The sequence below is a fragment of the Meles meles genome, chromosome 4 (assembly GCF_922984935.1).
Source record: "Meles meles chromosome 4, mMelMel3.1 paternal haplotype, whole genome shotgun sequence".
NCBI classification, from domain to species: domain Eukaryota; kingdom Metazoa; phylum Chordata; class Mammalia; order Carnivora; family Mustelidae; genus Meles; species Meles meles.
This window is the reverse complement of record NC_060069.1, coordinates 159,461,176-159,477,741: the sequence shown is the minus strand read 5'-3', so window position 1 is coordinate 159,477,741 and position 16,566 is coordinate 159,461,176. Positions and strand designations below refer to the sequence as shown.

The 16,566-nt window shown below is 43.7% G+C and overlaps 1 protein-coding gene across 1 annotated transcript in view; it reads left to right on the top strand.

Moving 5' to 3' along the window:
* The window catches only part of DSCAM (DS cell adhesion molecule), an 818,243-nt gene that overhangs the window by 777,979 nt on the left and 23,698 nt on the right, over positions 1–16,566 (top strand). Inside the window, exons 28-30 of the mRNA XM_046001392.1 lie at positions 3,866–3,896; positions 11,264–11,379; positions 15,410–15,559. Coding sequence (XP_045857348.1) covers positions 3,866–3,896; positions 11,264–11,379; positions 15,410–15,559 — 297 coding nt within the window. The remainder of the gene's footprint in view (positions 1–3,865; positions 3,897–11,263; positions 11,380–15,409; positions 15,560–16,566) is intronic.

The following is a 16,566-nucleotide window of genomic DNA, read 5'->3' as shown; positions in this document are numbered from 1 at the left end:
ACACCATGTCAAGTGGGAGAGGCTGTGCTGGACACGGTGCAGAAGGGTGCCTGAAGGCCAGAGAACCAAGGCACCAGCTTCACCCGGAGGGGCTTGAGGGGCTTCACAGTGCAAGTCACGTCTGAATGTGATGCAGCGACAAAGGAAGCTTCCCAGGAGCCCCATCATACGGTCTGCAGAGAACGCAAGAGTTAGAACCTCGGGCTGAAGGCTGGACATGAGGGCAGCGGGGCTGGAAAGATCGTTTAGGACCAGCACGCGAAGGCTGTTGCTCTGTGCTGATTTCTATTGGCAGGGATGTCCCTTTGAGAGCTGCAAAGTGCAAGCGTGATACAGTGAAGGGTGTGTTTCAGGTCCATCCCCCTTCTTGCAGGTGCGTGTCACTCGGAGAACTGACACCCTGGAGGTGGGGAGGCTCGGGAGGGGCTGCTGACGCGTCGTGAGATTCCAACTGAGCAGAGAGAAAAAAGCAAATGTCCCACGGGGACATGTTGAGGTGACAGATCAGCAGACTTGATAGCGAGTCAGACCTGAGAGGGGAGGTGGGCAACAGCACCAACTCGTCCCTGGAGTGCTCGGTGTCCCAGGTCGTTTGAGTATCTGCCCAAGACACGGTGGAGAGAGGCAAACGTTTACTGCAGGGCTGACTTGAAGAGTCTTTCGTGCTCTTGCGATTTCACGATTTCATGACTCTCATGTTCTTCGCGTGCCCCAGACTCTGTTCTCACCCTAAACAAAAGTGTGTCCCAGGTTTTGCCATCTCGTTTCATTGTCCCTACCTGAATATGAAGACCCTGAGCCCCATCTCAGTCCTGACATCTCTTTCAAACTCGATTCCAGTCCTGCCTTGAACAGCCTCCCCTCCCGTCCCACCGCTGACACTAACATGGTCGAGTACTGTGGTGGGATCGAAGCCAAGCTTTCCGGCTCCAACCGCATTGCTGCTTCCATGTCCTTCCAGACTCCTGTACTGTGGCTTGTGTGACCCTGCACCTAGCCCTGCATATCCCCAATTTCCCGGGACTCCCTGCAGCCCCTCCGCTGGTCCCCTCCACACCCAGCAGGTCCCGATTCTTGCAGACCCCATCCATCTGCTCAAGCGTCAGATGCTCCCCACCCCCATCCTCATGCAGCCAATCCTCCCAGCCTCTCACCTTCACCACCAAGTCCCCGTCCCCAGCCCCCATTCCACACACTCTGGATGGATCAGCATTAGTACACAGCAACCATACCCACCCATCACCACCTCTTCCCTCCTTCCACTTCTCCTCTTGGTCCGGACTACAGCCAGTGACACAAAGTCACACCAACTCATTTCCTTATGCCTTGACCAACCTCAACTCACAACCATGCTTGGAAACTTCTCTCTCCAGTCAAACTGACCTACTCCTTGTTCCCTGAAGGAGCTTGAATTCCAGGATTTTGTGCCATGGAGCTCTCTTCCCGTTGGAGTCTATGCTCCCTGGGTCCCATGGTCCCTTTAAAGTTGGGGCAGTCTTGGATTTTTCCAGATTGACACTGAGTGTCAATGTTCAGGTTGACCTAAACTTGATGGCTGTGGCCGTAGTTAAGGATAGTGATGGAAAAAAAGTTTGAACCAACAGACACTGGTTATGAATTCCCGCTCACCTGCAGCAGATTATGGAATGTATCTGGGTCTCCATTTCCTGGTTTCTGAAGGAGGGCATGGTAATTCCCAGGCAGAGACTGACACATCCAGATTCCTAGTGCATGCTCCGTTTTGACCACAGCCCACCCTGTGGCCACTCCCAGAAGACATTCGCACTCAGTCCCCAGTGCCCCCTGTGCTGTTGAACCCCCATCACTGCGAGTGAAATTCTACTGGTGACATTTGAAGGTGAACTCACAGAAGTATACTTCAAATAATGGCGTTTTTCTCAGAATTTCAGAGGAAATCAGGAGGAGGACATAGTAGCCAGACAGGAAGAGAAAGGGGTGTATTGCGAGATGATAAGCCGAGGGAAGCATGGTTCAGGGTGCCTGCAGCTGTGGACCAGCATAGCCACAGTGAAGACGCCTGCTAGTTGTGGATAAAGAGAACTTGCAGTTAAAGCAAGCTGGTGTTTGAGAGCTGCTCCTCACCCATGTGTCGGGTGCTGCAATTCCTTAGCACATGGATGTAAAGAAAATCATGGGACAGAAAATGTGCTGACTTCAGGAACAGAAAAAGCATGATGATAATGAGCAAGATGAGGAAACCAGTTCCATTCTGAAGACGCCGGAGGCTGACTTACCTTCCAATCACGAGCTGAAGTACAGTGTGGACTCCTTACATTTCCCCCTCTTCTTTAGACTGTTGAGCTAGCCACTGCTTGGCTGTTACATAGAGCTAATTAATCCCACGCTTTTGGCACGATATATATATATATATTTACTTTGCAAGAGTTAAATCATTCAGGAAGAGAAGAAACTCATATCTGCTTGGTCTTTGCAGAGAAAGACATGAACTAGGAAGTTAAAAGCTGGTTTGCTTTCTTTGCTTCACCATATGGGTGGGGTAGAAGGCAGTGTTTCATTTCCCAGACTGAACCCATCTGTGCACAAAACCAGAGCCCCGTTGTGAGGTTGGATGGGAGCTGGCATGGCCGACTTGAAGGACTGAGCCTTGCTTCATGGAGGCACCAGCCCATGGGTGGTTATCCCCCTGACTGCCCACGCCCCTGGCCCCTTGGTAATCCCATGCTCCTCTGACATGATAATGATTGCACTTAAATGTCGGCCCCCAAAGATGAAAATGAAATGAAAATACTCCAGCATTTGCATTTCTCCACTATAGAGCCAGTCACATAGCTGAATCCATTTCCAGAAAGTTCTGTTTATTGAATACTACAGTTAACATCAAGACTTTTTAAAAAGCAATAGGAAAAAAAAAAACAAGAAGAGGGCTTTTGTATTCTAAGAAAGGAAACATTCATCTTTTGCCAGGACAAAATGTGTAAAAAGAAAAACAAATTATAATTTAAGGGAGATGAGAATTTCAAAGCAATGCCACCAAAAATGTAGAATTTTTTTTCTACATAATTTTTAGACATAATTTCTTTTGTCAGAGTGGTAACCAAATCTTAGTAAACAATGTCCTCAGACAAAAAAATAGAGAAAATTTTTTACTTTGGAATTTGAAATAAACATCTAGACACAAGATATGCCATTTACATAATTCTTTAATCAACCTTAGGCAGTTACATCTCTATAATAATGCTTTCTTAAAGTTATCTATACTATGATACATTTTTAATTTTTTATTTTTTATCACTATTTTTTATTTCTTTTCAGTGTAACAGAATTCATTGTTTTTGCACCACACCCAGTGCTCCATGCAATACGTGCCCTCCTTAATACCCACCACCTGGCTTCCCCAACCTCCTGCCTCCCGTCCCTTCAAAACCCTCAGGTTGTTTTTCAGATAACAAAAAGAGTAGAATGTGTACTACATAAATAAACTAGCTTGAAAATGTTAATTTTCTGACTACTGAAATTAAATTGGGTTTTCAAAAATTGGCAAATATATACACTGTAAAGAGATTTTAGCAGGTGTCTGAGAATTTTTATGGTCCTAAAGTATTATACTTTTTTGAAATATATATTTATGTATATGTATATATATGTATATATTTTAAAAATGTATATTTCAAGTATATATATATCAAAATATTAAATATATTCTCTCAGGGAGAAGAAATCAGGAATCCACTAAACTTTTGGTTCTTAGTAGTAATATATGGATTTACAGGTACATTTTAAAATGGCTATTGCCATCTGACTGTAAAATATTTGTCATAAATGCCTAAGTGAATGTTAATGAGTTGTTTATCATGTACTAATAATATTAACTTTCTTTCCCCAGATGCAAAGAGTTTAGCTGAAATGCTCATGAGGTAAGAACAAAACCTACCATCTCAGATATCATGTTTAAAAGAATAATGTCCAACTTGTTTTAGTGGTTTTTTAAATAATTTTCTGAAATTGATAGCACTTTTTATTTTTGACACATAAAGTTTATTCTATGTACCAAATATCCATATGAGGCCTAATAGGATTTATAGATACCAAATAATATACTTTTCCACATGCCATTGGTAGTTTTCTGGTTGACCAGACTCACCCAGTGGAATGTTTCCCATTAAGCTGTAATAAAGGACACATTATAAGGAAGTAGCTTTGGTTTTGTTTGCACCCAAATATACCAACTTTGGGGTTGAGCCTTCTTCTTTAACAGTTAATCGAATGAAAAAAAAAATGGCTTTGGATATTATATACAACTAATGGATCATTAAATACTACACCAAAAACTAATGGTATACTATGTTGGCTAATTGAACTTAAGTTTCTTTTAAGAAGGAAATGCACTGTGCACTGCGCTCTTCTAAGGAGATGGGATGATCAGGAAAGATCCTCCTTGCCCTCAGCTCCCATGGCACTGGGAGCGCCGCTGCCCTAGAGCACTCACCCACTTCTGCTGCAAGTATCTATTCACTGTCTGGTCTTGGAGGCCATAGCCTGATGCGTCCTCCTCCTGTTAGAAATACCAGCACTGGACCTGGTGAATGAATAGTGGCAGTTGAATAAACAAGTGATTTTTCACCGCTGCAGAACACACCCCAGTATTTGCATTTTTTTATATTGTAATGATTAAACCAAAAGTGAAAAAGGGTACTTAGAGTCTGGAAATCAGATAAGAAAAATGTCAGGAACCCTAATGGTGCTGCCATTTTAGGATGTTCACTGTAGGAGAAAAAGAGGATGGGTTATGGGGTCTCTCCTACTCCCCATCTCACCACAGTTGGATTTAACATCTTTCTGCATTTTTTCATATAAATTGGTACTTTTTTATTATTATTCACAACGAGCCCCCAGCCCATATGTCACCAGCATCTTTGAAGACCCAAGGCAGAGGTCAACTGCCGTTGGCTCATAGGTTACATTTTCCACAGACATCTGTTTGGTCATACGTGGTTTTTTGTTTTGTTTTGTTTTAAAGATGTTATTTACTTATTTGAGAGAGGTAGTGAGAGAGAGAGAACATGAGAGGGGAAAGAGTAAGAGGGAGAAGCAGACTCCCCTCCAAGCAGGGAGCCCAATGCAGGACTTGATCCCGGGACTCCAGGATCATGACCTGAGCCAAAGGCTGTTGCTTAACCAACTGAGCCACCCAAGCACCCTGGTCATGCTGTGTTTTAAAACTATGTGCATTGTATATGGATATGGAGGACTCAGGATTACTCTGAAATATTTGGAGTGAAGAATTAAATAAATATAAGTGTCATTTGCTAAGGTTAGGGATTAGGAAGATAGATGCAGTGTAGAGACTTTTTTTTTTTTTTTAGGACAGGAAAAGGGGAATGTTGATAGGAATGAAAAGGCTCGTACAGGTCATCTTGAATTCAGGATGCTTCCCAAGTGTCCAGTGAAAGTGTCAGTTAGCTGGTAGCAGGAATCTAGACCTCAGAGAAGAACTCAGAAATGCAAATGGCCTGTAATATGTATCTTTCATAATGGGTCTTTGACCCATCCTTCTAGATCAAATTTGCATGAGAAGAATATGAAAATCTATATAAAATGCCTTGCGTTGCTCTAATGCAAGTCTGTAAGTGTTTCCTAAGCAAGTATTGGGACATTTTTTTTTGGTTATTTATTTATTTATTTTTAATTTATTTATTTTTTCAGCATAACAGTATTCATTGTTTTTGCACAACACCCAGTGCTCCATGCAAAACGTGCCCTCCCTATTACCCACCACCTGTTCCCCCAACCTCCCACCCCTGACCCTTCAAAACCCTCAGGTTGTTTTTCAGAGTCCATAGTCTCTCATGGTTCGCCTCCCCTTCCAATATTTTTTTTATAAACATATAATGTATTTTTATCCCCAGGGGTACAGGTCTGTGAATCGCCAGGTTTACACACTTCTCAGCACTCACGATAGCACATACCCTCCCCAATGTCCATAACCCCCTCCCCCTCTCCCAACCCCACCTCCCCCCAGCAACCCCCAGTTTGTTTTGTGAGATTAAGAGTCATTTATGGTTTGTCTCCCTCCCAATCCCATCTTGTTTCATTTATTCTTCTCCTATCCCCCTAACCCCTATTGGGACATTTTTTGTGGTCACATGGAAGGCATGCAGACACACATGCACCTGTGCAGAGCAAATCTGACAGAACATCTGAAAAACAAACAAGCAAAAGAAGCCAGTCATCAATTTATAATAGCTTATTTACCAAACAAAATGAACTTTCCAATGTAGACTTAAAAATATGAACTCACTGATGACATTTAGAAATCAAGAGATTTCTTTTCTCTTTCTTTTCTTTTATAATTATGTTCAATTAGCTAACATATTAGAAACACATTAGTTTCTGATGTAGTGTTCAGTGACTCATTAATTGTGTATAACACCCAGTGCTCATCACATCACTTGCCCTCCTAAGAGATTTCATATAAAATTGTGGTTTTCCGACTTCTGTTGAAAATATTCTGACCATACTAGGCACAGCATAGAGATAAAGTCTGTCCGGAAGTCCATCAAGTGACCCCTGTAGACTGGGCGTGACTTCTGCTCTGTGTAACAGGTCACCATCCCTGTCTCTACCCCAGTCCACTTCATGGTTTGTACCACAGCCTACGTCCTGCAGCCCTCCCAGAGACCTTCCAGCCACTTCCTTCCACCAATCTTCAACCAGAGATCGTGTCTTTGCCCAAAGCCTATGACACTGAAATCTGTGTTTTCTGACATGTTCAACATCTGTTTGGTTAGGATGAGTTGGTATTAGCTTCTCTGATGTCCTAGAATGCATCCCTCCCCCTTCTTATTAGACCCAAGGGAGACATCAAAAATCATCTTCTTGGTTAATAGGTCAACCCTGCTGAGCAAAACAGGAATTAATAGTGGTATTTGAGGTTAACAGTAGCCAACATGAAATTAGGACCATTCAAGCTAATAATACTTCCACTTAAGGTAGTTGAGGTGGTTTTCCCCCAGAGGGTACAGGATTGAAAAGGGAGAGAATTTCCAAGCTTCTCAAATAGGTGAATTTTTATAGGATTAATAAAGTAACACAATGCTTTTCATCCTGAAGGGTCAGTTCAATTTGAGCTTGGCAAGTTGGTGGGGCCAAGCATCAAAAGACCCAGTCACGTGCCTGGAGATCGGAGGGCCAACCATATTTTGAATGCGGTCCAGAAAATTGATGCAATTCACATCTCTTTGTGTAGAGAAGGCTACAGAACTGCTGTCTCTCATCTTCGCGGCTGCTTGCGTGGGAAATGGAGAACTTGGCAGGCTGGTGCAGTGAGAACATAGAGCCCCACGCCTGCATTGCAGACCTCACTTCATGTTGCCACGTGCTGGTTCTGGGATCTTGGGCCAGTCATTTTCCCCCTGTGTGCTCTACTTTCCACATCTAAAGCTAACAATTTGCCATTGTTCCTAGCTTTACCATTCCAGGATCGTGGTGAAGATGACATATTTTCCAACCATGTTCCACAAAAAGTGTATCTGCAGACTTTAGTGGGATTCGCTGTCCGAGGGCCAGGAAGGCAGATGCTACTGTGGGACAAACACAGATGAGCTCGTGCCAGGGTATCCCCCACACGGTGTCATCCCCCGCCTCCCTTCCCAGGGCTTCGTGCTCCTGCATACGCCTCTGGCCTCTGTTTCACCCAAGCAAATCACCCCCCACAGAGAGAGAAGAGAGGCTTTACCCACCAGGCCCAAGATAGAAAGGATTTTCTTTCTTTTATGATGATGTGAACGTAATTTAAAGCAAAATACCAGCCTTCTAAGAGGTAAGACTAGGCTGCTCTAAGGCATTAGCCAATACGTGGTTAACATCCAAAGACCAGTACTATTCAGAGTTGAAAGTGGAAAAGCGTGGAGAAGGGTTCAAACTGTGAATGTAAATGAGTTTAGCCTTTTTGATGTTCCTATTTTAAGACACAGAGTAAAAAAAAAAACCAACAACACCAAACTATTATAATGAGTTCCTGATAGCCCTACAGTTAGTTATTCTAAACTTATGGAATGTTTCATATCATATTTGGGAAGGTGGGTGATGTGCAGACTTTTTCATTAGTTTTTTTTTCCTCACAGAGCTTAAGGAAATATTAAGACTTTAAAGAGTTTTAAAAACTGCAAGTAATTTATTGGCTAAGCTGGGAAATACCATATTCAGTGAATGAGGGTCAGCTCTCTGTCATTTTAATCAGACAACCAGAGGGCAAATGGATAGTGGAAGATTATATTTCAAAAATAACTAACATATTTGGCATGATCCCGTATCAGAAAAAGATGCAATTTTGTTCCTATAGTGAAAACATCCAGAATCTTTTCACCAATGAGTTTACCTCAAATAGGTGGTTTTTTGTTGTTGTTTTTGTTTTGGGGGGGTTTTTTGGTGGGGGAGAAGTTTTGCTGCTGTTTTAATGACCAATTATTGTAATTTTAGAGATTCAGCCTTCCTAGATCCATAGATTATGGACTATGGCAGCCACATTAAGAAAGCTGAGACCTAATAACCCATTAAATGAGAAGAATATTACTGCCTCTGGGACTTGTCACTCACTGCCACTGTACCCCCGAACAACAGGATTTATTCAACAAGCTTCAACAAACATTTATTGAGCACCTACTCCGACCACATACTGCTCTAAGTCGCAGGGATATGTAGGGGCAGAACAGAAGGGGCTACCCCTTGAAGAGCTCCTATCCCAGCGGAAGAGACAGATCACAAACGAGATAAGTCAATTAAACATATGGGCCAGAGTTTTCAGTGCTGAGGAAACAAAACGCAACAGAGGGCGGGTAGGGGAATCATAGGCAGTGCCCAGAGCTGGGCCAGCCTCCATTGAGAAGACAGCACCTGCATCAAGCCCTGAAGCCAGGGAGGGAGCCACATGGCCACTTCCTCAAAGCAAGGGGGACAACAGTGCGAAGGGAGAGAGGAAGAGCTAGCTCCTGAAGCTCAAGGTTTGTTAGGCCATGTTCGTGCCTTTTGCTACAGGCTAAAGACAGCATGCATTCCTTCAAGGAGGAGGAGAAATTTACTTCCAGCTTTCATTGTCTTTGTCTATGAAGTTCAACCATATTCTAAGTCCTCGCGCCCACCGCAGTGGGGCACAGTGGCTATTTAGCATGCTTCCCGTGTCAGCCTGACAGTGGTCCCCTTATTGTTAAGTACAGTCTGCGCTTGGCTTCATAGTGTTTAATAGAGCAGCCGCGGACTGCCTCATAACTATTCATGAGGAGCAGAAGGAACTAGCTCACATTTCTATTTTTGGTGCAAGGACAAGCTCAAGTCCCTAGTGGAGTTTCTAAACAGACCTTTCAGATACTCACAGAGGAGCAGTTCCCCATCTGTTTTTGTGGAAATAGAGCTTGTCTAAACGGCAGCCCCCAAGTCACCAAAATGTTCTTCATTTCACACAAGTATTAGAGTCTGTGCTGTAAAACACACACACACACACACACACACACACACACATACAGTGAAAGTGCAGTTGAGTAAATAATTTCAAAAAGCATATAGACCATGTGAGAAATTCAGGCCAAACGTTTGAATTTGGGCTCTGCATAATTAGCATGCGCTAGCTACATAACCCAGTTACTCCTCTGCAGAGCAAGAAATCTGGTTCAAGATCAAGTCCTAAGTAGGAATGAAAGCACCTTTCGGAAGCTATCGTTTCTATAGGTTGTTTTGTTTATACTCAAATGAGGGAAGGGCCATTACAAAATATTCAGAATATCACCCCAGCCTTCAACATGTAAATGTCTACAGGGGTCCTTGTGTGAACTTGACCTTCAGATTATTAACATTCCTTCAGCTACAGGGTTCAGAGGTAGGTGAGTCGTCGTCAACAAGAAAGGATCCAGGACTCCTGGTGAACGCTTAGTTGAGAAGAAAAACATTTCAGTTATAGTATGGATACCCTCTTATCGTTTTCTACTAAAAGTAACTAATGCAGCGGTAAATCGTCGAGAGAAGTAGAAATCTTTCTCAAAGTTGATTTTGGCTGGATTTATGGATGCCATAGTTTATCGCATCAATGAATTATTTTGAATGATTGTTGCTCCTGAGAAGTTGTTTGGATATACAGGTGACCCTTGAATGCAGGCATTATGGGTGTTGACCCCCCATACAGTTGAAAATCCACACATAACTCTCGATTTCCCCAAAACTTCACTGCTACTAGCCTACTGTTGACCAGAAGCCTGACCCATAACATAAACACTCTGTTAACACATGTTTTGCATACTCTATGTATTATACACTGCATTCTTACAGTAAAATAAGCTAGAGAAAAAATGCTATTAGGGAAACCATACGGAAGAGAAAATATCACAGTACCAGACTGTGTTGATGGAGAAAAATCCACATGTACGTGGGTCCCTCCAGTTCAAACCTGTGCTCTCCCAGGGTCAGCTCTACATTATTTTGAAATCTTCCCAATCCTTACAACTCTGTAAAGACTGCACAACCCCTCCTGGGACACAGATTTCTAATTAAAGCCTTTATTGACTTTTTGTGTGTTTTGTGAAATATGCAGATTATTTTTTTTCCTGTAGGCTTTGACTGAATTTGATTATCCCATGCCATTTTACCACCTATTTTCATTTACTTCTAGAAGACAGCTCACTCTGAGAGTAATTTTCTGGTACACAAATTCTTACAGTAGATGGGTTTTGTTTTTACTTCTAAAATGTGATATGAGTTAGGATAAACTAGTGTCAGGGAAGTTAACACGGTTTAAGATTTGTCACTGGAACAAAAATAAAATGGCACCAGATATAAATACAAATCCATTAGTAGAACCCCCCCCCCCCCCCCCGCAATGAGCAGCCAGCGTACATGCTTTCTCCCTTGCCACCACTGGAACATCTCATGTCTGACAAATGGAAGTGTTGCTGGTTTAAAAATCACCTTTTTTTCTTGTTTGTTTTACTTAGCATTACACGAGAAAGGGGAAATTCCAAAAGTTCTATCAAAATGGAACCAATTTCTATTGACAGTTTTCATTCTTTGAATCTCGCAACTGATTGTTGAAGGTTAATATTATAAATGTCATTTGAAAAAAGGAAAAATATTTTTTCCTTCTCCTTTCCCCCTTTTCCTTCCTTGCTTTTTTTCCCTTCCCCTTCCCACAAGGTATTCAAATAATTCGACGCTAAACCCAGTTGATATATAAGCACCTGCCGGCATCATGTAAGTCTGAACTGTGTTTGTTCATAAGTCCCCTCTATTTTATCCCCAGTAAGAACACCCGGACTTCGGACACCTTGAGCAAGCAACAGCAGACCTTGAGGATGCACATTGACATACCCAGGGCTCAGCTTTTGATTGAAGAGAGAGACACAATGGAGACCATCGGTAAGGGTCCTTGTTCATGACTTCACACAATGTGTCTGGTACAGCCATGCCCTCTCAGCCCAAACCCCAGGAATTGTGGGAACATCTTGAGAGCTACATGAGCAAAGGTAGAAGGGAGATGATTGTTATTGAGGATAATAATAAATACCAGCAAATGTGGAGGGGAAATTAACTCACATGTAGCTCAGAGGTCACCTGAAACAGGAGTTCCCCAACCTTGATCCATGTTGGGTCTTTCCTGGAGATACTATGGTTGATCCTCCAAAGAACAAACACCTGCAATCAAATAAACCTAGAAGGACCACACACTAAAGCCCCACTCTGGAAATCCACTCAGTGCCTTCTTCAGCTCCAATAAGGTCTTCATTCAAGAAAACATTTAGTCTCTACTTAGCATTTAACATACAAGTGTCTTTGCACGGGCCACCTCTTCACCATTCCTCAGCACCCTGCAGACGTCCTGGAATGGGTTCCTTGGCAGTGCTTTGGGAAACACCCAGATCTGCATTTCACTTGGAGGACTTCCATGTCTGGTTCTCCCAGAACCCCACTGTCCTGACTCCTTCCAGCCCTCCCCATTCAAAATCTGCCATTCCACATTGCCTCCTGCCACAGATGTATTCATTCCAGAATCAGAGACTTTATATTCCCGTTGCAATAATGATCAGAAGAAGAGCTCACGTTTACTGAGGGCTCTCTAATGTCATCTATTTTTTTAAACATATACCACTTTACTATTTTTTTCTTTTCAGCATAACAGTGTTCATTGTTTTTGCACCACACCCAGTGTTCCATGCAACACGTGCCCTCCCTAATACCCACCACCTTGTTCCCCCAACCTCCCACCGCCCGCCCTTTCTAGACCTTCAGGTTGTTTTTCAGAGTCCATAGTCTCTCATGGTTCACCTCCCCTTCCAATTTCCCTCAACTCCCTTCTCCTCTCCATCTCCCCATGTCCTCCATGTTCTTTGTTATGCTCCACAAATAAGTGAAACCATATGATAATTGACTCTCTCTGCTTGACTTATTTCACTCAGCATAATCTCTTCCAGTCCCGTCCATGTTGCTACAAAAGTTGGGTATTCATCCTTTCTGGTGGAGGCATAATACTCCATCGTGTATATGGACCACATCTTCCTTATCCATTCGTCCGTTGAAGGGCATCTTGGTTCTTTCCACAGTTTGGCAACCGTGGCCATTGCTGTTATAAACATTGGGGTACAGAAGGCTCTTCTTTTCACTACATCTGTATCTTTGGGGTAAATACCCAGCAGTGCAATTTCAGGGTCATAGGGAAGCTCTATTTTTAATTTCTTGAGGAATCTCCACACTGTTCTCCAAGTGGCTGCACCAACTTGCATTCCCACCAACCGTGTAAGAGGGTTCCCCTTTCTCCACATCCTCTCCAACACACGTTGTTTCCTGTCTTGCTAATGTCATCTATTTTATAAACACTTTATGTGCATCATTTCATTTAACCCACCCAATCAATGTAGGAAAAAGATACTACTTTGTAACTGGGGCATTGAGAGATTACGCAGAGCCAGGGCAGGACACCCACCCAGCCACCAGCTTAGCCTCCTGTGACTGTCACCACCTGCTTCTGTGTCAATAAGCTACTTCCCAGAAGCCCTCACCTTAGAAATACCACTCAGCTTTCCAGTATCCATGGAAACAGACTCTGAGACAGGTTGCCCGATCTGGCCCTTTTGAAACTTCACTCTGTGTTTGTTCTGGAAGGTGTTTGCTGGCACTTGGTCCCAGGGCAACCCTATCCTGTGGTTTGGCTAAAACTACCCCACTCCTGGCACCTATGCTAGAAGCCTCCTGCCAGAAAAACAGTAGTAAATGGCCAGATTGGCAGAACATCTCCATCGCTCCTTGCCCCTTCCTGCATGATTATGTTTTAATAGAACAGCAGAGACATCTCGGCTTAAAGTTTCCTAAATCCTAAGGCCTGAGCTGCTCTGGCTGGCTTTAAGTTGGGCCCAGGCATAAGAGCACTTGAAGAAGTTTGGCCAAGCCCTGTATGGCCCTCAATCAACCAAATTCAGTTGAATACTACCCGTGTTGTCTGAGTGCTCACTACTCATTCTAAATGTACAAGATTTTATTCGCTAACTCACGTCAAGACAAAGCACCATGCTCTGTTCCTGACCATCTTTGTCTTTCAGGAGTATGGCTGGAATCTCTCTTACTGAACTCAATAGTTTGGGCATGAAAACCAAAATTTCCTTTGAAACATCAGTTCAAAAATCAAAATATAATCCCTTTGACCTTATAATATAGTTACAACATTCGGTGAAGGTTCCTCATCAGACTTGTTAATCCTTGTCTCCACAGTGGTTAAAATAGGTAGTCATTGCTAGCCCAACATGAGAGAAAGGTCTTCCCATCATTCTGTCCATAGTCACTGCCCTTCACCTGAAATGTGTCCTATTATTTACAGGATTATTGATCACCAAGAAGCGTTGACCTCCCGGTGATGCTTGACAGTTGGTCGATGGCATTTTCTAATTATTGGGAAGTAGAAATGTGATGCTTTAAAACACTCTGGCCTCTGACTACAAGAATCCAATAGGAGAGTACCATTAATTTCTAGCCAGAAGGAAAGGTTAGCCTCACACACTGACAGGCACCTGAAGTTTCCCATTAAGAGTTTGTACCCTAGTGCCACAGATAATCAGGAGTGCTCTCTGCAGGCTACGTGTCGGAAACCAGAACACGCCAGTATTATTAGTGAAAAACAAATGTAGATGTTGGGCTTCTGCTGTCAGGTCCAATTGTCAGAACCTGTGTCTGGAGAAAGCCCGCCCAGTGTGGGGACCAGGGGAAGGCTGCGGCGTGACCCCCTGCACCGAGCCGTGGCTCCTACAGCAGTAGGAGCCCACGCCGCATCCCACGCTGGGATGCTAGCAGACACCTTGGCAGTCTCTCCTCTGTCTTCCTGCCAAAAATTTTTATTCTAACTTCAAGAGGCTTTCCTCTCCTGCCAGAGCCTGAGTAATTGGATTTTGTAAGGTTCTTTCTGTTCAGGGCCTTTTTTGGGCACAGAAGTCTAACTGTGTTGTTTATGACTTTCACATCACCATTCCTGTGTCAAGGCACGCCGCAGCGTGGTCCCAGCTGACTGATAAACTCATATGAACAACATCCTGGGCTACTGTGCTTGAAAATGTATGAATATATCCACATATCCTAACAGAAGCTTCCCTTGGAGTAAAAGAGCTTTTAAGGAAGTGGGGAAAGTATCACAACAAAGTAATGAAAATCTTGAGACAACCAAATAATGACACACAGCTCAACCAACTGCTTCCTTTCCATGCACTAAAATCCTCCCAATCCATCTGAACCCAGTCTCCTGCTTCTCTAACCTTCGGAAGCCAACTCGGCTTGGAAATCTGACAAGTGAGTCATTTCGAGTCATTAATTAAAGGACGTTCCAGAGTAATTAAAGCTCAGAAGAGGTGGGAAGGAAGGGAACGTACCTCAGACTCTCTCAAATAGAGGAATCAATAAACTAGGAAGAAGAGCCCTTCTCTTCCCCTCCACTCCCCCAAACCCAAACCCTGGCTGGCGTGAGAGCCCCTCGAGTGTAGACAGCTGTGGTGGGGTTCTTCTAAGCCTGCAAACAGAGCCGACTTGCAACGGAGCCCCAACATGGGGTGGTGCCCGCTTCTCTGCTGACAGCTCCGTCTGAGGCTTTGCCAAACACAGAATTCCCGAACTCTGTTCAACAGTCAGCGGCAACAAGAAGCCTCCCCAAATCAGTGTTCGCTTCGTGAGAAGGCCCTCTCTGGTGTCTCTCTCACATCCATGCTCAGAAAGCCAACCCCTACAGATAACTTCCTTTCAGTATTCTGCAGCGGTTCTAACGCAGCGCTTGCATTTTACTTGTTTTTGCTATTTTAGCCGAGGTCGTAACTGTCGTCGTAATGAGCGATAACACAAGGGCCTGGGGAGGGAAGGCGAGGGAGACGTGGAAAGGGGGTAAACGTGTCTGGCTTCCTGTGTCCCTGCCGTTCTGCAGACGATCGCTCCACGGTCCTGTTAACGGATGCTGACTTTGGGGAGGCAGCGAAGCAGAAGTCCCTGACGGTGACGCACACGGTACACTACCAGTCAGTGTCACAAGCCACTGGGCCCCTGGTGGACGTTTCGGACGCGCGGCCGGGAACAAGTAAGTGGTCAGGCAGCGCAGACCGTGCCTGTGTGCTGGCAATACCGACAAGACATTGATACTCTGTCCCCGTCAGACGGAGGTGGGGCTCACTGGCCCCGTGTCTCGGAAATAAATACGTATGATAGTAGCTTTCACTGGGACAGTGAGTTTTTACTGTCCGATCTGAGCTGGTATCCAAATTGTGTCAGTTGAACCCACTAGCCCTTGGTAGTGATTTACTATGAAAGTGCTAGAAATTCCAGGTCGAGGTAATTTCTTTTTTAAATTTGGATGACACTAGAAAACAGGAAGGTAATTAACATTAGTGAGTATGTACTCTGTGCCAGGGTTAGGATTAAAAGGTTATATCCTGTACGTTATCTGTAAGGCAGCCCTGCAAGGTACCTACTATAGTGGGTATGAATAGATATGATAGCCTCTATTTTACAGGTAAAAAAAAAAAAAAATGGATCCTCAGAGAAGTTAGGTAAACAGCCCAAAGTTGTATACACAATGCAGGGTGGAGCCAAGATTGAGCTGTGGGTCTGTCCTTGGACCTTGTGCTTTCCTCCTGCACACGCTCTTTGAGAAAAATTGTAGTCTTGGCTAATCCGGGGATTATGTTTGTGTTTTGTTTTTTTTTTTTATTTGACAGAGAGAGAGATCACAAGTAGGCAGAGAGGCAGGCAGAGAGAGAGGAGGAAGCAGTCTCCCTGCAGAGCAGAGAGCCCGATGCGGGGCTCAATCCCAGGACCCTGAGATCATGACCTGAGCCGAAGGCAGCGGCCTAATCCACTGAGCCACCCAGGCACCCCCGGGGATTATGTTTGACTTAGTTATTAATATCCGCATTCATAATATATGGGAATTAGTTATTGCAATGAAATTAAATCTCTTAATATGTATCTAGAGCTTATTAATTAGACATTCTTACTCCTTCATAATTGAAATTGTTTCTAAATCTCTTTAAAGACTGAGAAATTGATGTCCCGATTATTATCTTTTTGAAAGCTTTGATGTCTAGC